We start from the raw sequence: 23,538 nt of genomic DNA, 5'->3' as shown, positions 1-23,538 counted from the left end.
CAACAACATAGCTTAATGGTTTCACTTAAGATTATCTGATAAGCTTTTCGCATTCAACTATTGAGCCAAAAACAATCATGTATCAGTTTTGCTTTGTTTACTCCTCCAATTAAAAGCCAGAATAGGAACAGACTGTGATAATTATGTCAATGCAGACTGAATCGAGATTCCTATTGATAGCTACTCCATGCCGTTTATGCCAGAGTAGGCTTTGCTTTGTTTACACTTCCAACTGATAGCATGTGATTTATAAACAGGTAAATGACATATAGACATTTCAAACAGAAACTACAAATGGCTGATAAACAATAAAATGATCAACTGTACTCATAATAACACAATGCAAATTAAAACAAGATACTAGTTTCCATTTTTTACATGTTGCTGTAAAAAAAATTGGCATAGCACACTTAGGAAAATATCTTGTGGGGAAAGCGCACAGTTGGCAAGCAAACATAGAAGGCACATGCTATTTGTGTAAAAATACCGTATAAGACTAACAACAATTTAAGGTTGATATGCCCATTGTTAACAGCCCTGGTGGCACACTGTTAAGCACTCAGCTTCTAACCCAAAGGTCAGTGGTTCACACCCGCCAGCTGCTCCTTGGGAGAAAAGACCTGGAGATCTGCTCCCATAAAGATTATAGCCCAGGAAATCCTTACGAGTCAGAAACGACTCAACGTCATACAACAACATGCCCAATGCTGGAGAAGATGTGGAAAAATGGTTTTGTGGTATTAAATTGGTATAACCTTTCTGGTGGCCATTTTTACTCATTCAGGTAACAAAACATGTATTAAGCAACTATCATATGTCAAGTACTATTCTAGGTGCTAAGAAATCAGTAAAGAATGTAAGCTCCCTCCCTACAGCTTATTTTCTATTGCAGGTAGACAGACAAACAGGCACATAATCAAGGCTTAAATGATGAGAAGGAGCTAGCTATTAGAAGAACTAAAGGAGAAAGTTTCAGGCACTGTAAACTGCAAGCATAAAAACCTAAAGTGGAAACATCTTCTGGCATGTTTGAAGAACAAAAACCATAGCACTGTGCAGCTGGAGTGTACTGAACATGAAAGACAGTGGTAACAGACGATTTGGAAGAGGGAGACAGAAGCCAGATCACAAAGGGCTTTGAGGGCCAAAGTAAGGAATTTTATTTTATTCTAACTGCAATAGAAAACCATTGGGGGATTTTAAGCAGAAACGCTACAATCTGACTTCAGCTTTATAAAGATGGTTGTGCTTCCAATTGTAGGAAACATGAGGGGACAGTACTGGAAGCAGCATGTATGGATAAAAGAAGATGATGGATTGAAATAGGTTTCTAGAAGAAGAGATGATAAAGAATGGCTGGGTTCAGGATTCATCCAGAAAGTACAGCCTGGGTTTTTGGCCTGAGTGACTATATGAGATGTGATGTCATTAATGGAAATAATAATGACAATGAAGATAATATTTACTGAGCACTACCTATATACCAGGAGCCCTGGTGGCACAGTGGTTAAGTGTTCAGCTGCTAACTAACAAGTAGTTCAAATCCACCAGCTGCTCCTGGAAAACTATGGGGCAGTTCTACTCTGTCCTACTGGGTCTTTTATCCCCCAGAGTGGTTGGTGGGTTTGAACTGTCGACTTGTTGGTTAGCAGCCGAGCACTTAACTATTGTGCTACCAGGGCTCCGTGTAATAAGTATCTATATCTATATATTCCTATTTTGTAAATGACAAAACTAAAATCAGAGAGGTAAGGTAGCTTACTCAAGATCACATAACTTATTATATTATCCAGAAACTGGAATAGAACCCTAGGAGTATGATACCAGAGCCCACTCCCCTAACCACTACAGCAAAATGAGACTTGGAATATTAGAAGGGGAACAAGTTTCTGTATCTTTCAACATTTAAAATGTATGTGCCCTTTGACTTCCCAATTTTATTTCTAGGAATCTATGCTATAGAGATACTTGCATATATGTAGGCAGATGTAAGTATGACATTCACTGCTGTACTGTCTGCAATGGCAGAAACTTCAAACAGTCGTAATAATCAACAGAAAACCAATTAGAAAAATTGTTGTACATCATTATAATGGAATACTATGCAGAATAGCAGCCCTGGTGGCACAGTGGTTAAGAGCTTGGCTGCTAACCAAAAGGTTGGCAGTTTGAATCCACCAGTTGCTCCTTGGAAACCCTATGGGGCAGTTATAATCTCTCCTATAGGATCGCTATGAGTCAGAATCGATTCGATGGCAATACATTTTATGCAGAATAAAGTAATTCTACATGTACTTATATAGAAAAATGTCTAAGTTTTTTTTTTTTTACAAAAACAAAAGTAATAGAACAGTATGAATGTTATGATTCCATTTGTACTTTTTTTTTTTTTTTAAAAAAAAAGGTGTTATGTGTGTGGCAGGGTAGTGATGATCATAAGTATATTTGTTATGTGTATAGAGAATAGACCAGAAACTACTGACAGTATTTACCTCTGGAGAGGGAAGAGACTGTTCCTTTTACTTTATATTCAGTACCATTAAAAATTTTTTACCTTAAAAAAAAGTTCACATGTAAGAAAAATACTATGTCTTTTTATCATAGAAGCACTTGGAACAACATAATTATTTTCAAAGTATAGTGATTCAGTAATTTAGCTAGTCAATGGTCAGTCTACATTAGATTTTAAGTATACAAATCCCAAGTAACTAAGATTCTAAATAGCTTAAAGGATAATTTTAGCCTCTATTAGTCTTTTTTTGAATAAGTTGGGGAATAAATAAATGAAAGAATTATTTTCAATGTGAAAAAATTTAGCTACATTAAAATGTTTCCTAAATGTTTATAATGATTTAAGATCCAACTTATATTTTACAATTTCAAAGTATTTAGCTAGATTTAAAACACAGCTAAGCTAAATCTGTCTCAGGTATTCATATCTAAAGTGTTTTTAAGCAGAATTTTTGAAATGTTATTGCCTTTTTTTATTTGCAAAGTGCAAAGAATATAATCCTAATTTTATAAAACAAAGATCGTTTTTAAAACCACAAATATGTATATATGCACATCACATGTATATTTGCATAGTTATAGGATCATGGGAAAAAAAATATGAAAGAATACATTCCAGATTGTTTACATTGGTACTGGGGGAAAGGGAAAAGCAGTTGATCTGAGTAGGCAGGTGGAGTGAGGAAAGAAAGAAAAAGATACAATACTTATAGACTGAAATTCTGTGCAAAGACAAGCAAAAAAAAACCCCTAGGAACACTGCAATAAAGGCACTGAAGAATGAAAACTTCCCAGACGAAAATGAGTGGAACAAATAGAGTATAGATACACAGAAGAGATTCTAGAACTACTCCCTTAAGTTACACTGGCTAAGACTTAGTATATATATAATACATCATTGACAAACCAGAGTTGTATCAAAATACACTGCATAATCTTTATATTTAGTTGTATATAAAGGTTTAATAAATTATACAGACTTTTCATTGGGGGGAAAAATAAAAGAAAACTGCAGTTATGATGTTATAGGTTATGATTAGCATAAGATAAAGAAGTCTTTTTTAGTCCTGGCTCTATTACTAACTAGCAGTGTGGCATTGGGTAAATTATTTTGTCTAATCCTCATTTTACTCATCTGTAAAACAAGAGAAACTAGAATTACATTACCAGGTCCCTTCCAGTTCTGACCTTCTACGATCCCACTCTATAAAATGTAATTACTGAAGAGAGTTGCCGGTTATTTTTTTAAGAAGTCATGTTATACCAAGAATTTAGCAACATAATTAAGAAAGCTCCAAGCAAACCTGCGCCTGAAGTAGTCTCAGCTGTCTGTCTTGTTCCGTGAGGAATCTATAAGCATCCGGAGATAGTCCCATCATTCCATTATCTGATCCAGTCTTGGGAGTGTGCATGCACACTGCACAAGGTTGTGGGTTACATGAGTCCACGTGTGCAGACGCTCTTGTCACAGGCGATGGCTCTACACTGCTGTGGGGAGAACAACCACCCATGCTTCCCTGGGGTCTCACAGCCATAGGGCTACTTGAAGAATAAAATGCATTATGGTACATAGCTGGACATCCATTTGGATGAAATAACGAATGCTTCTGAAGGGCTTCACATTGGAGGTCCTGAATGGATTCTACTGTATTCACTCCTTGCCAAGAATGTATTGGACTATACTGAATATGACCATGATGCTGACAACAACTGCAAATATTTGTGGAATAGTAAGACGGTGGTGGGGGAGTAGGTATTTGAAGTTCCATTGGTCTTCCTGAATTATGGGATGAAAAAACAAAATTGTGTGGGTGAGACTGTGGGGCAAAAGAAGACTGCCTGGAATTAAATGTGGAGGATCTTATAGGATACTCTTCTCTTTGTCCATTTTCAGCAGAAACTGCTTGAAGCTTTTCGGATGAATCAGGAGACAGCCCATTAAGAGGAGATGATTTAATACTGTTCCTGATGTGGGTGTTCCCTTTCTTACAGGTAGCTGGCTGTCTAACTTTGCAGTGCCTCAAAGGAGCAGCGCCTTGGTTTAACTGATTCGGTAGCCCTCTCATGGAAGGCTCTTCAGCTTCAACATCTGGGCTGTGTTTCTCATCATAAAGCTGGGGTTGCACTGGCTCCAAGTGTTCAGAATGGTTAATCAACAAAGAAGGATTTTCATTATTCAACATTTCCAGTGTATTAGGGAGAGGGTTTGATTCTATGAAATTGCCATCCAATACAAGCGAAAGTTCAGGAACTGATGGCTGGATCTTAGATACCTAAAAATGGGAATGAAATTGAAGAGAAAACAATAATTTTTAGGAGAGATGTATGTCTCACTTTTGTCAGACCAACATTTCCCAAATTATATAAAACCACTTACTAAAAAGGTGTTCAATCTTATCTATCTAGATAGTCAACAAAATATTTTCTGGGCATTTCTATGTTCTAGCCACTAGGATTAAAATTCTAAGCAAGTGAGCAAAATAAACAAGGTCCTGGGCCTCAGAGAACATAACTAAGCATTCCCCAAACTTATTTAATGATGGAACTCCTTTTAATGGAACGCTATTTAACACTACTCAGATCACAAAACAAAATATAGCAAACTCTGCTTTATACAATAGAATTTTTTACCCTCTCTCTGCAAAAACACAATCACAGACAGAGTGCTTCAACCAATCTAGTAGCAGAAACTGCTTCTGCACTTTAAATACAAAGGATCTTCAAAAGAAATTTCTCCACTAAATGAAGTTACTCACTGTCATTCCTTCTATTGGCATCAACTAAAGAGTTGCAATTTGATATTATTTTCTTTATATCTTTCCCATTCCTTTCCTTCTAAAATAATCAATTACAAGTAATCTAACTAAAATAAACCATTCTAAAATAACCCATTGGTTGGTAGCAATCGGAAAATTATGACAAGGGTTATTATCAATTAACCTCTCAAAGCAAGCAGAGTGTTTTCTCTGAATACGGTAGTAAAAACTAATTTCAAGTTCTGACGAGTCTAGAACGTTCAATCAGTGTAGTACAGAGCTTAAAAGCACCAGATTCTGAAAACAAACCTCGTGAATTAGAATCCTAGCTCTACTACTTACAAGCTGTGTGATCCTGGACAGGTAACTTAACCGATCCTGGACAGGTAACTTAACCAATCTGTGCCTCAGTATTCTCCGGAAATACTAATTATATGTACTTCTTAGACTTTTAAAGAATATATATGTAACTATATATACATGTATGTGTGTACACACACATATATGTACATATATTCATATTCATATATATGTTTTTGTTGTTGTTAGGTGCCATTGAGTCAGTTCCAACTTGTAGTGACCCTATGTACAACAGAAAGAAACACTGCCTAGTTCTGCGCCATTCTCTTGAGCGCACTGTTGCAGTCACCGTGTCAATCCATCTTGTTGAGGGTCTTCCTCATTTTCACTGACCCTCTGATTTACTAAAGCATGATATCCTTCTCTAGGGACTGATCCCTCTTGACAACATGTCCGAAATATGTGAGACAAAGTCTTGCCATTCTTGCTTCTACGGAGCATTCTGGCTGTACCTTTTCCAACCCATAGTATATTCATCACCAACATCATTATTCAAATGCATCAATTCTTCTTTGGTCTTCCTTATTCATTGTGTAGCTTTTGCATTTGAATAATGATGAAATATCTTGATTGGTATTCAGTCAATTCCTGGAGCCCTGTTTTTCCACAATGCCTTCAGTGCAGCTTGGACTTCATCCTTCAGGACCATCGGTTCTTGATCACATGCTACCTCCTGAAATGGTTGAACAACGACCAATTTTTTTTGGTACAGTGACTCTGTATTCCTTCCATCTTCTTTTGATGCTTCCTGCGTCGTTCAGTATTTTCCACGCAGAATCCTTCAATAGTGCAACTTCAGGCTTGCATTTCTTCTTCAGTTCTTTCAGCTTGAGAAATGTTGAGTGTATTCTTCCCTTGTGGTTTTCTAACTCCAGGCCTTTGCACATTTCATTATAATATTTTACTTTGTCTTCTCGAGCTTCCCTTTGAAATCTTCTGTACCACTCTTTTACTTCATCATTTCTTCCTTTTGCTTTAGCTACTCTACGTTCAAAAGCAAGTTTTAGAGTCTCTTCTGACATCCATTTTGGTCTTTTCTTTCTTTCCTGTCTTTTTAATGATCTCTTGCTTTCTTCTTGTACAATGTACTTCCACAACTCATCTGGTCTTCGGTCATTAGTGTTCAATGTGTCAAATCTATTCTTGAGGTGGCCTCTATATTCAGGTGGGATATAGTCAAGGTCATACTTTGGCTCTGGTGGACTTGTTCTAATTTTCTTCAGCTTCAACTTGAACTTGCATATGAGCAACTGATTGTCTGTTCCACAGCTGGCCCCTGGCTTTATTCTGATTGATGATATTCATATATATAGATATATCCATATATATAGAAATACAGATATATAGCTAGATATACCTTAGAACAAGGAGCCCAGGTGGCATACAGGTTAAGCACTTGGCTGCTAACCGAAAGGGCGGTGGTTTGAACCCACATGCTGCTCCAGGGAGAAAGATGTGGTAGTTTGTTTCCGTAAAGATTACAGCCTTGGAAACCCTATGGGGCAGTTCTGCTCTGCCCCATAGGGTCGTTAGGAGTTGGACTTGACTTGACAGCACACACAATATCTTAGAACAATAGTTAAATAAGTTTTAGGTAGCATTATTTAATGCTTTAACATGAATAAACTTTTAGGCTCCTAACCTCAAAGGTAAGTTCATTATAAGATCAGTGATACCTTCTGACTCACTGGATGAGGACTAGGAATTGGTCTTGGAGAAAAATCTTCATCTTCAACACCAGAATCATGGTCATTTACTGGCATTTTCCCTGGAGGTAACTTCTGAGAAGACCTAAAGAGGGGGAGACAAGAAAAACCTTCAGCAACCCAGTATTTTTGTTTGTTTTTTTTTTAATTGAATAAAGTCATTTAATAAGCCACAGCAGTGTTTGGATCATTTAATTAGTATCTGACACCACAAATTACTTAATTGTTCAGGCCAATGTTAGCTGACCAAGAGAGCTGGCCAGTCAGACTTACACTTAATAAATCTTTCTACTTGATCATGGTGAGTTTAACCTAGTATTCTTAATGTCACAATAAATTAATAGTTGCTAAGCATCTTCTGGAAACCCTGGTGGTGTAATGGTTAAGTGTTATGGCTGCTAACCAAAAGGTCGGCAAGTCAAATCCACCAAGTGCCCCTTGGAAACTCTATGGGGCAGTTCTACTCTGTCCTATAGGGTAGCTATGAGTCGGAAACAACTCGATGGCAACGGGTTTGGTTTGTTTTTTTTTGAGCATTTTCTGGCTGGGGAATTAGAAATATATAAGACAATATTTGATGTCAAAGAATTTACATTCTGATGTTAAAGACATAAATATTGTATTAAAAAGGAAAATGAAATAAGGAATTATATACTTGTATCTGTACTGGGAACATATTTTGAGACATTAATTAAGGTACCTCTTCCCATTTAGTCAGTTGTAGTCATTGTAGCATGGGTGGCATGTCCCAGCAGAACACAGAAAAATTTTGAGTGTCAGTAGTGAGTTTTGAAAGTTGAAGTTAGAGTTTAAGACTAAAGATTTTGAAGATTATGTCAGTTGTTTTCATACCCTAATTAAATAAAGTCTCAATAGGACAGGTTAGGAAAGGGGAAAGATAAGCCAGAAGGAAGCTAAGAGAGCTTAGACATTAGTAGAATCCCTGAAATGGTCCTGCATCCTGTTTCCTGCAGGTTGAATTCTCTCTAGCAGGGAGAGCAACAAAAACTCCCACATAGCTCTGTTCCAAACGCTGGCATTCTAGAAAAGCAGAAAGACTCACAGAATTCTTTCTGTACCAACGTACTGCAGTGAAGAAATCAGAATGTCTGTTTGGTGTGTTTAAGTAGATGGGTCGGTATTAGTCCCATAAAGCTTCCCTCCCTTCCTATACCCAAGAATGACGTGGGAATACAGAATGATACCCAATGTGCCTCATTGCACATGGACATGACATGGAGAACCAGTTACCTAAATAGGGTAAAGTGGTCACAGTAGGAACATGCACAGAACTATTGTCAAAGAACAGATGCAAATGAAAACACCTCATCAGATGGCAACATGATGGATGATAATCACATCACACCACATCACCAGTACTGGCATCCCAATTGTCTCCAAGCTACACATAACCCCGAAGGAAAGGGAATCTTGAAATGACTGAAATTTGGTTTCTACAATCTAGTACAATGCATAGGGGCTCAAAATAGAAATTCAGCTCATTTACTTTAAAAAAAAGTTACATTTCTTATAGCATGGGATTAATAAATGCTACATACAGGCATACCTTGTTTTATTGTGCTTCGCTTTATTGTGCTTTTTACAAACTGAAGGTTTGTGGCAACCTTGCATAGAGCAAGTCTACCAGCACCATTTTTCCAATAGCATGTGCTCACTTTGTGTTTCTGTGTCACATTTTGGAAATTCTCATTTCAAACTTTTTCATTATTATTATATCTGTTATGGTGATCTGTAATCAGTGATCTTTGATGTTACTATTGTAATTGTTTTCGGGCACCATGAACTCCAACCATGTAAGACGGCGAACTTAATCAGTAAATATTGGGTGTGTTCTGACTGCTCTATAGACTGGCTGTTCCCCTATCTCTCTCCCTCTCCTTGGACCTATTCTGTGAGACGCGACAATATTAAACTTAGGCCAATTATTAACCCTACAATGGCCTGTAAGTGTTCAAGTGAAAGGAAGAGTCACACATCTCTCACTTTAAATGAAAAGCTGGAAACGATTAAGCTTAGTGAGGTAGGCACGTAGAAAGCCACGACAGGTGAAAGCTAGGCCACTTGGACCAAACAGTTGGCCAAGCTGTGAATGCAAATGAAAAGTTCTTGAAGGAAATTAAAAGTGCTACTCCAGTGAACACATGAATGATAAGAAAACAAAACAGCCTTATTACTGATATGGAGAAAGTTTTAGTGATCTGGATAGAAGATCAAAACCAGCCATGACATTTCCTGAAGTCAAAGCCTAATTAATCCAGTGCAAGGCCCTAACTCTCTTCAATTCTATGATGGCTGAGAGAGGTGAGGAAGCTATAGAAGAAAAGTTGGAAGCTAACAGAGGTTAGTTCATGGGGCCCGTAGTGTTGTCCCTATTTTTTCTTCCATGGTCTTTATTGTTTCAGGTTTTATATTTAGGTCTTCGATCCATTTTGACTTAATTTTTGTGTATGGTGTGAGGTATGGATCCAGTTTCATTTTGTAATAATTGGCCATCCAGTTTTGCCATTAGTTAAAAAGACCGTTTTTTCTCCATTTAATGGAGTTTGATCCTTAGTCAAAGATGAGCTGACCGTAACCAAAACCAAACCCATTGCTGTTGAGTTGATTCTGACTTACAACCCTACAGGAAAAAGAGAAGAAAAGTCCCATAGGGTTTCCAAGGAGTGGCTGCAGAATTGGAACTGCCAACCTTTTGGTTAGCAGCCGAGCTCTTAACCACTGTGCCACCAAGGCTCCCACCTGACCATAAAAAAAAAAAAGAAAAAAAAGAACAAACCCGTTGCTGTCAATTCCGACTCACAGCGACTCTACACAACAGAGTAGAACTGTCCATAGGGTTTCCAATGAGCACCTGGTGGATTTGAACTGCTTACCTTTTGGTTAGCAGCCGAACTCTTAACCACTATGCCACCAGGGTTTCCAAGCTGACCATAGGTGGATGGATTTATGCTGGGTTCTTGATTCTGTTCCATTGGTGTACGTGTCTGTCATTGTGCTGGTACCAGGCTGTTTTGACTCATGGCTGTATTCTAAGTTCTGAGATCAGGTAGTGTGAAGCCTCCTACTTTGCTCTTTTTCTTCAATAATGCTTAGCTTATCTGGGGCCTCTTTGCTTTCCATATAAAGTTGGTGATTAGTTTTTCCATCTCATTAAAGAACGTTGTTGGTACTTGTTATTTTTTTTAATGGCACCTTACATAAAGGTTTACAGAGCAAAATATTTCTCATTAAACAATTAATACACAAATTATTTTGTGACTTTGGTTGCAACCTCACAGCATGTCAACACTCTCCTCTTCTTGACCTTGGGTTCCCTATTACCAGCTTTCCTGCCCCCTCCTGCCTTCTCGTCCTTGCCCCTGGACTGGTGTGCCCATTTAGTCTTGTTTTGTTTTATGGGCCCGTCTAATCTTTGGCCGAAGGGTGAACCTCAGGAGTGAATTCAGTACTGAGTTAAAAGGGTCTCCAAGAGCCATACTCTCGGGGTTTCTCCAGTCTCTGTCAGACCAGGAAGTCTGGTCTTCTTTTGTGAGTTAGAATTTTGTTCTACATTTTTCTCCAGCTCTGTCCGGGACCCTCTGTTGTGATCCCTGTCAGAGCAGTCGGTGGTGGTAGCCGGTGGTAGTCTAGTAGTGCTGGACTCAGTTTGGTAGAGGCTGTGGTAGCTGTAGTCCATTAGTCCTTTGGACTAATCTTTCCCTTATGTCTTTGGTTTTCTTCATTCTCCCTTGCTCCAGATGGGGTGGGGCCAGTGGAGTATCTTAGATGGCCACTCACAAGCTTTTAAGACCCCAGACACTACTCACCAAAGTAGGATGCAGAACACTTTCTTTATAAATTATGTTATACCAATTTAACTAGATGTCCCCAGAGACCAAAGTCCCCAGGCCTCAGCCCAGTAATTTGGTCCCTCAGGGTACTGTTGGTATTTGGACTGGGATTTATTTTATCTGTAGTTAGCTGTGGGTAGAATTGACATTTTCACAATGTTGAGTCTTCCTATCCATGAACATGGTATGTTTTTCCACTGATGTCTGTTTTGGCTTCTTGCAGTAGCATTTTGTAGTTTTCTTTGTATTGGTCTTTTACATCCCTGGTTAGATCTATTCCCAAGTATTTTATCTTTTTAGGGGTTATTATAAAAGGTAAAGGAGCCCTGGTACTGCAGTGGTTAAACACTTGGATGCTAACCGAAAGGTTGGCAGCTCGGACTCACCAGCCACTCTGCAAGAGAAAGATGTGGCAGTCTGCTTCTGTAAAGATTTATAGTCTTGGAAACCCTAAACGGCAGTTCTACTCTGTCCTATAGGGTTGCTATGAGTCAGAATCAACTTGACGGCAACGGGTTTGGGATTTTTTTTGGTTATAATTGGTACTGTTTTCTTGATTTCCTTTTTGAAGTTCTCTTTGCTGGTGTATAGGAATCCTACTGATTTTTTGTATGTCAATCTTGTATCCTGTTACTCTGCTGAAATCTTTCTACTAGTTCCAGTAGTTTTCCTGTGGAATCTTTGGGGTTCTCTATGTATAGGATCACATCATCTGCAAATAGGGATAGTTTTTCTTTTTCCTTTCCAATTTCAATGCCCTTTATTTTTTTCTTGCCTTATTGCTCTAGCTAGGACTTCCAGCACAACGTAAAACAGAAGTAGTGATAAAGGGCATTCATTCTCAGGCGCGATGCTTTCAGCCTCTCTCCATAGAGAATGATGTTGGTTGTTGGGTTTGTATGGGTGCCCTTTATTATGCTGAAGAACTTCTCCTCTACTCCTATTTTATTGAGAGTGTTTATCAGGAATGGGTGTAGGACTTTGTCAAATGCCTTTTTTGCGTGGATTGGGATGATCATGTGATACTTTTCTTTTGATCTATTTATGTGGTGGATTACATTGATTGATTTTCTAATGCTGAACCATTCTTGCATACCTGGTATGAATCCCACTTGGTCGTGGTGTATTATTTTTTTGATATGATGCTGAATTCTATTGGCTAGAATTTTGTTGAGAATTTTTATATGTACATTCATGAGAGATATTGATGAAGGTTTGTTTTTTCGAGTAGCTTACCTGATATGTTCTGGTACAGAACTACAAGAAAGGGAATTAACAAACAGAAGGCAAACTAAATAAAAATAGGATGTTCCTCTCTAAACAAGTTAATTTCTTCACATACTTTTTATTGCTTTCTCTATATAATAAATCAACTCAAATGAGAACCATATTAGAGTTGTCACTTCATTAAAATTATCATCCAAATTCCTAGTGAATATGAAGGAATACATTTAACACAGATACCCATGGTATATAAGATTTACAAGTAGTTTTATCAGAAATAATTGGGAGTTATTTTAATTACTCACCAAAAAATAATGAATGTATGAAAAAGTACACATGAAAATAGAAAAAGACCTTTTACCTCTTAACTGAAAGATTCTTGGAAACCTTGTCGAAAAACTCTGCTTCTGCATTTTGGCTTTCAGTACTCATTTCAAAATAGATTGGATTTTTGTCCGAAGATTCAACATTCTGAAATGAAGTAGTTCATACTTTGAAATCTGACTTAAATAAAAACACCAGAGAATTCTATTTAGATGAAAAGTTGTTTTAAAACATGGGGGAAGAGGAGAGGACAGAGGATTTCTGGTTTCTATAACTAATTTTTTTTTTCAATCTGTCCAACTCTGCTACATAAATGAAAGTGAAAACTTAATCACCTGAATTAAGCAATAAACACAATAATCAATGATTAAGTTACAATAGCTATGAACGGTGCACACCATTTAAAGAATAAGTAAATGATATATGTCCTTTAAATAGAAATAAATTATTAGATCATATTTAAGTTGATTATATTTACAACTAAAATACAAAAAACTTGATTCATGAACTGATTAAATGAACTCAGGCACAAAACAGATCTGGTGGAAACACATGGTTACTTAGAAGCATTAAATATTTTTGTAATAAAAACCAGAATGTAGTTTTATTATTGGCCTGAGTCATAGACAACCAATAATTTCATTGAAAAGTGGCCTCTGAATGTTTTTACATAATGGCACCTAGGGTTTCAAAGATGTGCTTTTTCTATGCGATCCCATACCCATTGCTGTCGAGTTGATTCCAACTCATAGCAACCCTACAGGACAGAGAAGAACTGCCTCATATGGTTTTCAAGGAGTGGCTAGTGGCTTCAAACTGTTAACCTTTTGGTTAGCACCCACGCTCTTAACCACTGTGCCACCAGGGCTCCAGATATGATATATCAACACTCTATTCTGATTCCTAGGATTGTTTTATGTAAATATTGACTTTTAAGTGTGAAAAACCATTTGCTACCTATATTTTAAAAATAATAGGGCAAAGAAAACACTAAGACATCATAAAATTAACTGTCAACATCATAAAATGATACAACATATAAATTATTGATTCATTCTTCAAAGGTTGTAGAAAAACATAGGCAAGTCATTCTATGGATAACTTCTGATCCTCTATTGTAATTTTGTTCTGGAGATATGGTCTAAGATTTACTAAACAAAATTAACAATAAATAAATGAAGTTAATATTCATTAAGACTGATTATAAGTAAAGTCTAAGTGTACGATTAGTATGTTAAAGGGTAAAGACCATTGCGTTTAATCTGCCAAAGTACAACCTGAAACACTCATTAATGTACTAGATAATCAAATGACTTACTTTGAAAAGATGTAATGTTTCCTTACTGGTTAGTAATTGAAATTGAAGGTCAGTAATTCCACCACCACAAGGGAGGCATTCATAAAACTCAGGCTCCTTATGTGTCACAGAATAGAGAACTATGATGAAACTTCCAGATTCTGAAAACACCCTGAACAAAAATTTCCATTTAATCAAAATTTACTCTGGATAACAAGAGTATACTCAAATTCATGTGAGTCTCCCAATCTAGTTAATAGGTTGACTAAACAGTCCAATTTTTTAAAGGAAATTGAGAAGCAAATTTATACTTACTTTTTAATGTCATTCATTTTAATTTTTAAAATACACTTTTATTATAGAATACATAACCAAAACGAAGCCCATTGCCATCGAGTTGATTCCAACTCACAGCGACCCTACAGAACAGAGTAGAACTGCCCCATAGGGTTTCCAAGGAGGGGCTGGTGGATTTGAACTGCTGATCTTCTGGTTGGCAGCCGAGCTCTTAACCAGTACGCCACTACTGCCCCACAGAATGCATACTCCTTGTAAAATCTTCAAACAAAACAGCAATATATAAAATAGAAAATAAAAACCACCCCAGCCCACTCTCTAGCTTAGTATACATACTTCCAGAGATTTTCCCTACATATACAAAACATTTTATATAATTTAACAAAAATGGGGTCATATTATATACACTATTTACACTTTCAATTTTTCATTTGACAATATATCTTAGCTCTCTTCCCACATCACTATTCTATACTATATCTCCTTATTCTTTTAAGCAACTATCCAGTATTATATTTTATAGATGTGTCATAAATGATTTACCTAAACTTCTAAAAATGATTAAATTATATACAATATTTTACTATTATAAACGCTGATAAAATGAACATTCACTTTATTATTCATTAAATGACTCAATAGATACTTACAATGTCATCAAAGTCCTTAAAATATACACTAAAATCAATTATTTTAACATATTTTTAGTAGTTGTCTCTCTATTGTAAAAGGTTGAATGAAAAATAACCCAGGGATATGTTATAGCAACAAGAAAACCAAGCAGTGGAGGTTGGGAGGTAGGATGCCAGAATTCCAGGGATGTACAAAGGAGTCCAACAGCTTCTGTTCTAAATTCCTTTCTCTGAGGTCTGACAAGACCACTGCTCAAAATGCTGTAAAATACCAACCTAAACTATGCTAAGCAGTGCTAACTCCTCTCTCATTCAATCCTCCCTTGAAAAGGTTGGCACTACCAGTAATTAAGAGTGCTGGCATCAAATAAATTGCCTAATGCTTCAGACTGAACCCAGAGTAACAGAGAGTGCTTCAAAATTAATCATACTGAATATTCACTGTCCATAAGAAGTTAAAGCAAGATCAGTAACTGAAAATGAAACTTAACCATACTAAAACACTACTAGAAGACCAAAAATGAACATTTAATTTCAGTTTTATTGCAAATAAAACTAATTTTCTTGCAAAGTGGAAATAAAATGTAAAAAGTAGAACTCTAAAAGCACCTGAAGAAAATAAAGGAGATTTTTTTTTCCAATACATGTTCCTGGAATGGGAAAATCCTCTGTAAGCAAGATACAAAATAGGAAAAAAAAAAAAAGAAATTGATAAACTAGACTTTAAAGATAAAAGTCTGTTTGGGAAAAATATCATTGATCAAAGGTAACTGAAATGACAATCTAGGGAAAAAAATCTTTGCAACATATATGAAAACCAAGGTTTATCATCTGAAAAAAAAAATAAATGTATATACATATGTGCATGTATATATATACAGATATATATACACACACATACATACACAGAGAGCACACTTAAAAAGCAGTAAAAAAAAATCTACAACCTAAGAGAAAAATAGGACAACAAACAAATAGGCAATTCCCAAAAGATGAGTTATAATACATGGAAAAAGACCATTTTTCATCTATCAGTGTCTTAGTTACCTACTGCTGCTATAACAGAAGTAACACCAGTGGATGGCTTTAACAAACAGAAGTTCATTCTCTAACACTTTTGGAAGGCTGTTGTTGTGTGCTGTCGAGTCGATTGTGACTCATAGCAACCCTATAGGACAGAGTAAAACTGCCCCATAGGGTTTCCAAGGAGCAGCTGTTGAATTCAAACTGCCAACCTTCTGGTTAGCAGCCTGAGCTCTTAACCACTGTGCCACCAGGGCTCCTATTTAGAAGGCTAGAAGTCCAAATTCACAGTGCCAGCTCCAGAGGAAGCCTTTCTCTCTCTGTCGGCTCTGGGGGAAGATACTTGTCATCAGTCTTCCCCTGTCGTAGGAGCTTCTCAGGGCAGGGACCTCGGGTCCAAAGGATGTGCTCCCCTCTTGGTTCTGCGTTCTTGGTGGTAGGAGGTCCCATGTTTCTCTCCTTGCTTCTCTCTTTTATATTGCAAGAGATTGGCTTAAGATACCACCTAATCTTGTAGATTGAGTCCTGCCTCATTAACATATCCGCCTCTAATCTTGCCTCATGAACAGCACAGAAGTAGGATTTACAACACAGGAAAATCACATCAGATGACAAAATGGTGGGCAACACAAAATACCGGGAATCATGGCCTAGCCAAGTTGACACGTTTTTGGGGGACACAATTCTATCCATAACAATTAGATTTGCAAAGATCAAAAGTTTAATAATGCCCGTCCCATTACCTCTGAGCTCATCTACTACTTCTCCCCTTCCCTCACTCCTCTCCAGCCAGACTGCTGTTTTTGCTGTTCCTTGAAGATGTCAGGTTAGCTTCCACCTAGGGCCTTTGACTTAACATAGCCTCTGACTGGAACACTACCCTAGTCAGCCACGTGGCTTACTCCCTCACCTCAAGTCTTTGCCTCTCTGATCATCCCATTTAAAATCGCAACCGTTTATCTGCAACTAACACCCAGACACATGACTTCAACCTGCCCTGTTTAATTTTTCTCCATAGCACTCATGCCTTTCTAAAATACTATTTATTTTACTTATTTGTTCTATTTACTGTCTCTACAGGGCCTTTATTTTGCTTACTACTTACCCCCAGTATTGTGAACAGTGCTTGGTACATAGTAGGTGTTCAATTAATATTTGTTGAATGAATGAACACAATGTTAGTGAGGGGATGGAGAAAACACGTACTCTCACATACTGTGGGAAGAATTATAAACCTGTACACTGTTTTTGCAAGGAGCCCTGGTGGCACAGTGGTTAAGCACTGGCTTCAGGAGAAAGACACAGCAGTCTGCTTTCGTAAGATTATAGCCTTGAAAACCCTATGGGACAATTCTACTCTGCCCTATAGGGTCCCTAGGAGTTGGAATTGACTCGATGGCAACAGGATAGGATACAGTCTTTTTGGAGGGCAACTTGACAATATCTATCAAAATTTTAAATTATGTAACTTTTGACCCAGAATAAACAGTTTCAGGAATCTATCCTACAAATACAGTAGGAGATGTACACAAAGTTATACGTACACAATGTTCAATCCAGCACTGTAAGAGCAAAAGCGCCTGTTTATACTATACAGTTGTAAAAAATGTGTAATAAATCTGTACAACAATCTCCAAGATATATTGCTATAGAGAAAAAAAGCAACACACAGAAAAGGAAAAACGATTTGCTCCCATTTGTGGCTGTATTTTTTTATGGGCTGGCGGAGTGTGATACCTGTCTATGCACTGAATATTTCAGGAAGGAAACAGAAGATACTATTTAAAAGTGACTGTCTCTGAGAATAGGGTGTGGGGAGTGGGATGAAAGAGAAATTTATTTCTATTGTCTGTCTTTATGTGTATCTGATTTATTACCATGCACTTGTATTGCCTTTCAATAAAAAGTTTTTTTAAAAAGTCTATTATAGCTACCTAAGATGGACAGAAAGATACTTTGAAATTCTCAATTAATAGTTGAAACAATAAGAGGCAAACAGTGGTATCACTTACAAAATAAGTTAAATGTGAAGTTGAGGTTAGAAACAGTTACCTTAACTACTAGTCCCAATGCTTATGCTTTAGTGTCAGGATGAAAACTAAACATCTCTTCTCAAGTATCTGTCAGTGTACTAGTAGCAGCATTGTATAACTTGATAAAACATATGCAGGGTAACAAACTTAAACTCAATTGCAGTTATGTCACTGAAAATTAGTCTCCTTATTTATAAAATAGGATGCTAAATATTATGGATTAAATTGTGTCCACCTCAAAATATGCATTAGAATCCAAACCCTTATACCTGTGATGTAATCCTGTTTGGAAATAGGGTTTCCTTTGTTATGTTAATTAGACCACTCCAGAACAGGGTGGGTTCTAAATCTAATTACTTCTGAGTTTTAAAACGAGCAGATTAGACATGGAGGCACTAACACATGGGGAAACACAGACGTCATCTGAAGATCACCATGGAACCAAGGAAGGTCCAAGGCTACATACAGACAAGGAAGGAATCAACACAGCCCTGATTTGGACTTTTAGCCTCCAGAACAGTGAGAAAATAAATCTGTTCTTTAAAGCTAGCCACATGTGGTATTTGTGTTACATCAGCACTAGGTAGCTAAGACACTATCTGATCATGGTTATTTTCCACCTCTAAAAAGCATATCTTCTGTGTTATAATTCTGTGGTTAGACAAGTGTATTTCTTCATATTTCCAGGTATGGTGCAACCTCATCTTTATTGTCTGGTTTTATTCCTATTGAATAAAAGATTCATTTTTCTTAATGAGCTTGTTCTTCTGGCTTATAAGTATTACAGAAAGTTAAGGCATTGCATGAATTTTAAATGAGACCAGTAAAATATGAATGGGTGAAAAGAGCAAAATAAAATATACAGAATAAAATATCACTTGCCTTTCTTGAATAGCAGAGCTGAATATATATCGCAAGCAACAAGCCCATACCTGAGGACTATAGATATGAATAATCCCAGACAGCCAACTAAAAGAAGAAAAATAAAAATTAAAAACTATAACCATTCACAAATTAATACTTAATATGCCTTAGATTATGTTCTTCTCAAAGTAATATGACAGATCCTTGGCATTCACCAATACATTAAAAGGCTTCATAAATAAGAAATCTATAAATACTAGATCATGATGAGATTAGAAGAAAGGAGAAAATAAATACATTTATTTTCTTTCTCTCTATTCTCCTCTACTTGAAATGTGTGAGAGAAAAATGGGAAATAGATATAAAAGCAGAATAAATTAGCCTAGACTGAAGAGAATTGGTTGAATTAGGGGAAATTAATTTTTCTGCATAAAACTATTTTACACAGTTGAGAGAATTAAATGCTGTAACTTACATGCTGCTGTTGTTGCTAGCTGTTGCCAAGTTGATTCCGACTCATAGCAACCTCATGTGACAGAGCAGAACTGCCCCATAGGGCTTTCTTGGCTGTAATCTTTAAGGAAACAGATTGCCAAGTCTTTCTCCCACGGAGCTGCCGGGTGGGTTTGAACCACCAACCTTTTGGTCAGCAGCTGATAGCTTAACCAGTTGTACCACTAGGGCTCTTTGTAACTTACAGGTACCCTGAAGCACAGACTCTTGATGAATATTCACATAGGCATCAATAATCCATAGCCAATATGAGGACTACAACAAATAGACTGTAAGTAGACTTCATGGTCTATAGAACATCTGTGTATCCTCATCTTTTAACTTTGCACGTACTATTTGCTCACTTAGGCACCCTTTCTCATCAACCCTCCTTTCTACTGTCCAAATGGTTAAAGATCCAGCTCAAGTTTGCATGACTAAGAAAATATTCCTCTCTCATAAATATTAATAGTGCTCAAGTCTCTACTGCTCCTTCCACAGTTAATAAGATACTTGGCTATGAGTCAGAATCAACTTGATGGCAGTGGGTTTGGTATTTTTTTATGTGAATATCTAAGTATTTATCTGCTCACTTTGATTATAAACTCCTTGAGAAGAAGCTTTAAAACCTAACACAATACCAAACATATTACAGTGCATATGGTAAGCAATAAGTACTGAATGAATATAAATTTCTAAGTAATTTGTCTAAATGTCATTACCCATTAACTGCAAAGAGAAAGCCATTAACACTAAAGGGAATTTCTGCAAAATTTCCTGGCAGTGAATATTATTCTGAACCCTGGAGTTCATCGAGGTGCCTCAAGGACAGGAGGTAGAAAGAAGGTTGAAGGAACAGGGCTCTAAGTCTTCAACTTCAACCAGAAGACTTCAACTTTTATCACGTACATACTGCAGTTCTTATAAAATTGAGCAAAATCTTGTTTTTTAGCTGATTCTACTATTAAAATAAGAACGTTTAAGAACAATTGGCCTTTGTGGTATTACAAAATGATCTAAACATTAATGATATATTCATAGTATAATTCACTTATATGCTTATCATATATATTTTAATACATATTTAACAGAAAAGATTTTCATAAATAATGTAAAACTTACATTCCCACTAATGGTAAAGAATAAACCTTAGGATCAGATTCCAGCAAAAGTAACAATTTGCGTGTTTCATCCATGGTAAGATATCTAAACAGAAGACATTCAGGTAAAAATAATTGTAAGTATTACATTAGGTACTTTTTACCTAAAAGAGATTATCTAAGTGCTGAAGAAGTAAATTTTCAGTATGGGACAGGATTGAAATGAACATTGTCTCACTCAGACACATACCCACACATGTGCATGCACACACGCATGCACACGCCTGTGTGCACAAACAGAGAAAATACTTCAGAGTCTAGAAAGACTCTGGTGAGAGAAGAGATTAAACCAATCTAATATTTAAAACTTCTATTAAAATGGTCAATGAGAATTAAACATCTTTTAAAAAAAAGGTTTTCCTCTAAAAGTATCAACATAACTAACTTTAATGAAAAGTATTAAAATCAAAGCAGACATTTTCTGAACCAAATAGGTTTCCCTGGGAGAAGTGAACTCCCCCTTACTGGAAGTGTTCAAACATCCAGGTGACTTGATAAGGCTGCAACAGATGTGACTTCTCATTGAAGGAAGCTGACTTATGTCAGGTATATTCAACCTTTCATACATAGCCCTCCAACCACTATCAAAGAAATTTGGAGCCATCATGATAGAATCCAAAAGCTCACTTTCCCCAAAAATGCATTACACTACATTTACACTTTGTTACTGTATTTATTATTGACAGTAAGTTTCAAAGATATGAAAAACTGCAGTAGAATTGTTGGGAGTCACTTTTCTGGTTATGGCTTTAAAACACAAAAATAAAAACAACACATTAGTGATATAACACCTTGACAGTACCACTGACAATATATTTTTATTGCTATAATAACCCTAAAACACAGGGATAATGAATTTATCGGGCCATGCAATAAGATTAAGACACAGTTGGCAGGAGATTTATGTATCAACAATGACACACTTGCTTTGAAAGCTCTCCTTGTGCCCTGTCCACCTGATAAATACCTACTCTTTAAAAGAGTCAGCTCAGGCTTTCCATGATTTTCCCAGGCAGCTTGGACATACCTTCATGCATTTCCTGCACTGTAGATAAGTTCCATGATAGCACATCATGTTTATATGTTAGTATACATAACAAACAGTAAGCTTTTTTTTTTTAAATCTATTTATATCCAGTGCCTAACACAACACCAAGCCCACAATGGAGCCTAATAAATATTAGAGTGCATATGTGAATGTGAGCAGGGGCAAGGGCAAATGTCACATACTCAAAAGACAATTCTAGGTAGGAAAGGGCAAGGCAAATAGGAGATTGGATAGAATACTGAATGCTCCGGGTTACTACCAGCATGCCAAGGATGGATAATTAAAAGAAAGGTAGATTCATGCTTCACTTGTAGGTGGACATGGGTACTGATTACGTTCTGGTTAACTTTACCAAAAACTCCCATGTCCCAGTTGAGAAGCACATTATTACTCCAAGAGAAATAAATGTCCCATTTAATTCTAACATATTTTGACCACAAACTATATCCATTATTTTGGAATATACCAACACTTCTTCCTTTGTGCCACTCCAAACAGAAAGGCTCTGGTCAGCATCTGGGACTCAAAACGGGACCTTCCTTGCTATTCCAGGAACCCTCTGAAAAAAATAAAGTCCTTTCTTTTTCTCATCCTCTTTTAAAGAGGCATTTTTAGAGGATAAGACTTGGAGTTGAATGTACTTTAACAAGCATCTTTGGCTCTAGAGACCTAACAGGAACTAGGGTGGAGTCAGTGGGAAAGGAAGCCAGAAGTGAATTGCTTAGGGCTGCCTCTGGTCAGACTTTAGAACAGAAGAGTGTCTATATCATCTAATCTAGTTCAGTAAACAATAGGCAAATACAGTGCAGGATGAGGATTCAGGGAAGCAGCCCTGCTGAGGATTAGAAAGCATGCATTTTAGCTTATGTTTCCTAAGAAACCTAAGAGTATTAACAGGAAGCAGGAAAGGACACTGCTTTAGCTATGTGAGGAAACTCCACCCTCAAGTAGCTGACAATTGGGTAAGCAAGAGTTCTGCAAATTTTTATTTAATTATCCCCTTTCTCCATCTACAGTGCTCATTATTCACAAAACTCCATAATATAAATAAATTCTCCCACCTCTCTTAGGTTATGGTAATGAAAACAGAAAAGGGATCAAATCTAGGCAACATATAAAGGGTAAAACGATAAGGAAGATAATTTCTCCTTACATGTTCAAGTCACAAAATATAAGCAATTTTAATATAATTTTACCACCAATTTTTTGTGGGCTGGTGGGTACAATTCTTGGAAAGAAAATTCTATATTCAGCAAAAATTAACTTCACTTTTTACATTCCTTGGTTATTTATCATGCCACCACAGATCTCTAGCATGTAAAGTGACTGTACAATTATTTCACATTATGTAGATATCCTGAAAATATGCTATTGCGACCAATATTTAAAATTTTGGATTAATATATGTTTTACTTACCCATACTTATAGGTCCCTTGAACTTGAGAAATACTCAGATTACTGCTCAAGTTTCTTGCCAAGGCTGTTGGAATTATGGGGATGGGCTTCACAGGTGTGCATTTAAAAGTATTTGCTAGAGTTACTGCTGCCCAGTGAAAGTCAAAATCCATGTTGTCCAAACTCTCCCTGGAAGTTATATGAGCTCTTAGGGAAAGCAGCTTACCACAGTCCAAGGAATCCTTGCTACATACATGGTGCTGCAGCACCTAAGGAATCAATATTATACAATTATTTTAAAAGTTTGAAATGTGCCCATATCTTCTAAAGTTTTTTGTTTTATACAGTATGTATGTGTGTGTGTCCACCACCCAGCTTGCAGTTTGTCATACTGTAGAGGCTTGTGTGTGCCGTGATGCTGGAAGCTATGTCACTGGTATTTCAAATACCAGCAGGGTCACCCATAGTGAACAGGTTTCAGCAACACTTCCACATTAAGACAGACTAGGAGGAAACCTGGAGATCTACTTCTGAAAATTAGCCATTGAAAACCCTATGGATCAC

General features: G+C 36.8%; 1 protein-coding gene across 3 annotated transcripts in view; it reads right to left on the bottom strand.

Moving 5' to 3' along the window:
* STIL (STIL centriolar assembly protein) overlaps positions 1–23,538 on the bottom strand; it is a 61,335-nt gene that overhangs the window by 24,963 nt on the left and 12,834 nt on the right. For 2 of the 3 annotated variants that reach the window (XM_004371771.2, XM_023727100.1), the window contains 7 exons: positions 22,996–23,243; positions 20,493–20,576; positions 18,897–18,983; positions 14,051–14,201; positions 12,770–12,879; positions 7,304–7,418; positions 3,816–4,784 (listed from right to left, as the gene is read on the bottom strand). In XM_004371771.2, coding sequence (XP_004371828.1) covers positions 3,816–4,784; positions 7,304–7,418; positions 12,770–12,879; positions 14,051–14,201; positions 18,897–18,983; positions 20,493–20,576; positions 22,996–23,243 — 1,764 coding nt within the window. Of the gene's footprint in view, positions 1–3,815; positions 4,785–7,303; positions 7,419–12,769; positions 12,880–14,050; positions 14,202–18,896; positions 18,984–20,492; positions 20,577–22,051; positions 22,138–22,995; positions 23,244–23,538 lie in introns of those variants that run through there. The other variant, XM_023727101.1, reaches the window with a different exon arrangement.

This window comes from Trichechus manatus, unplaced genomic scaffold (genome assembly GCF_000243295.1).
Source record: "Trichechus manatus latirostris isolate Lorelei unplaced genomic scaffold, TriManLat1.0 scaffold00015, whole genome shotgun sequence".
NCBI lineage: Eukaryota > Metazoa > Chordata > Mammalia > Sirenia > Trichechidae > Trichechus > Trichechus manatus.
The sequence above is the reverse complement of the archived record's forward strand: the minus strand, read 5'-3'. Positions and strand labels throughout refer to the sequence as shown.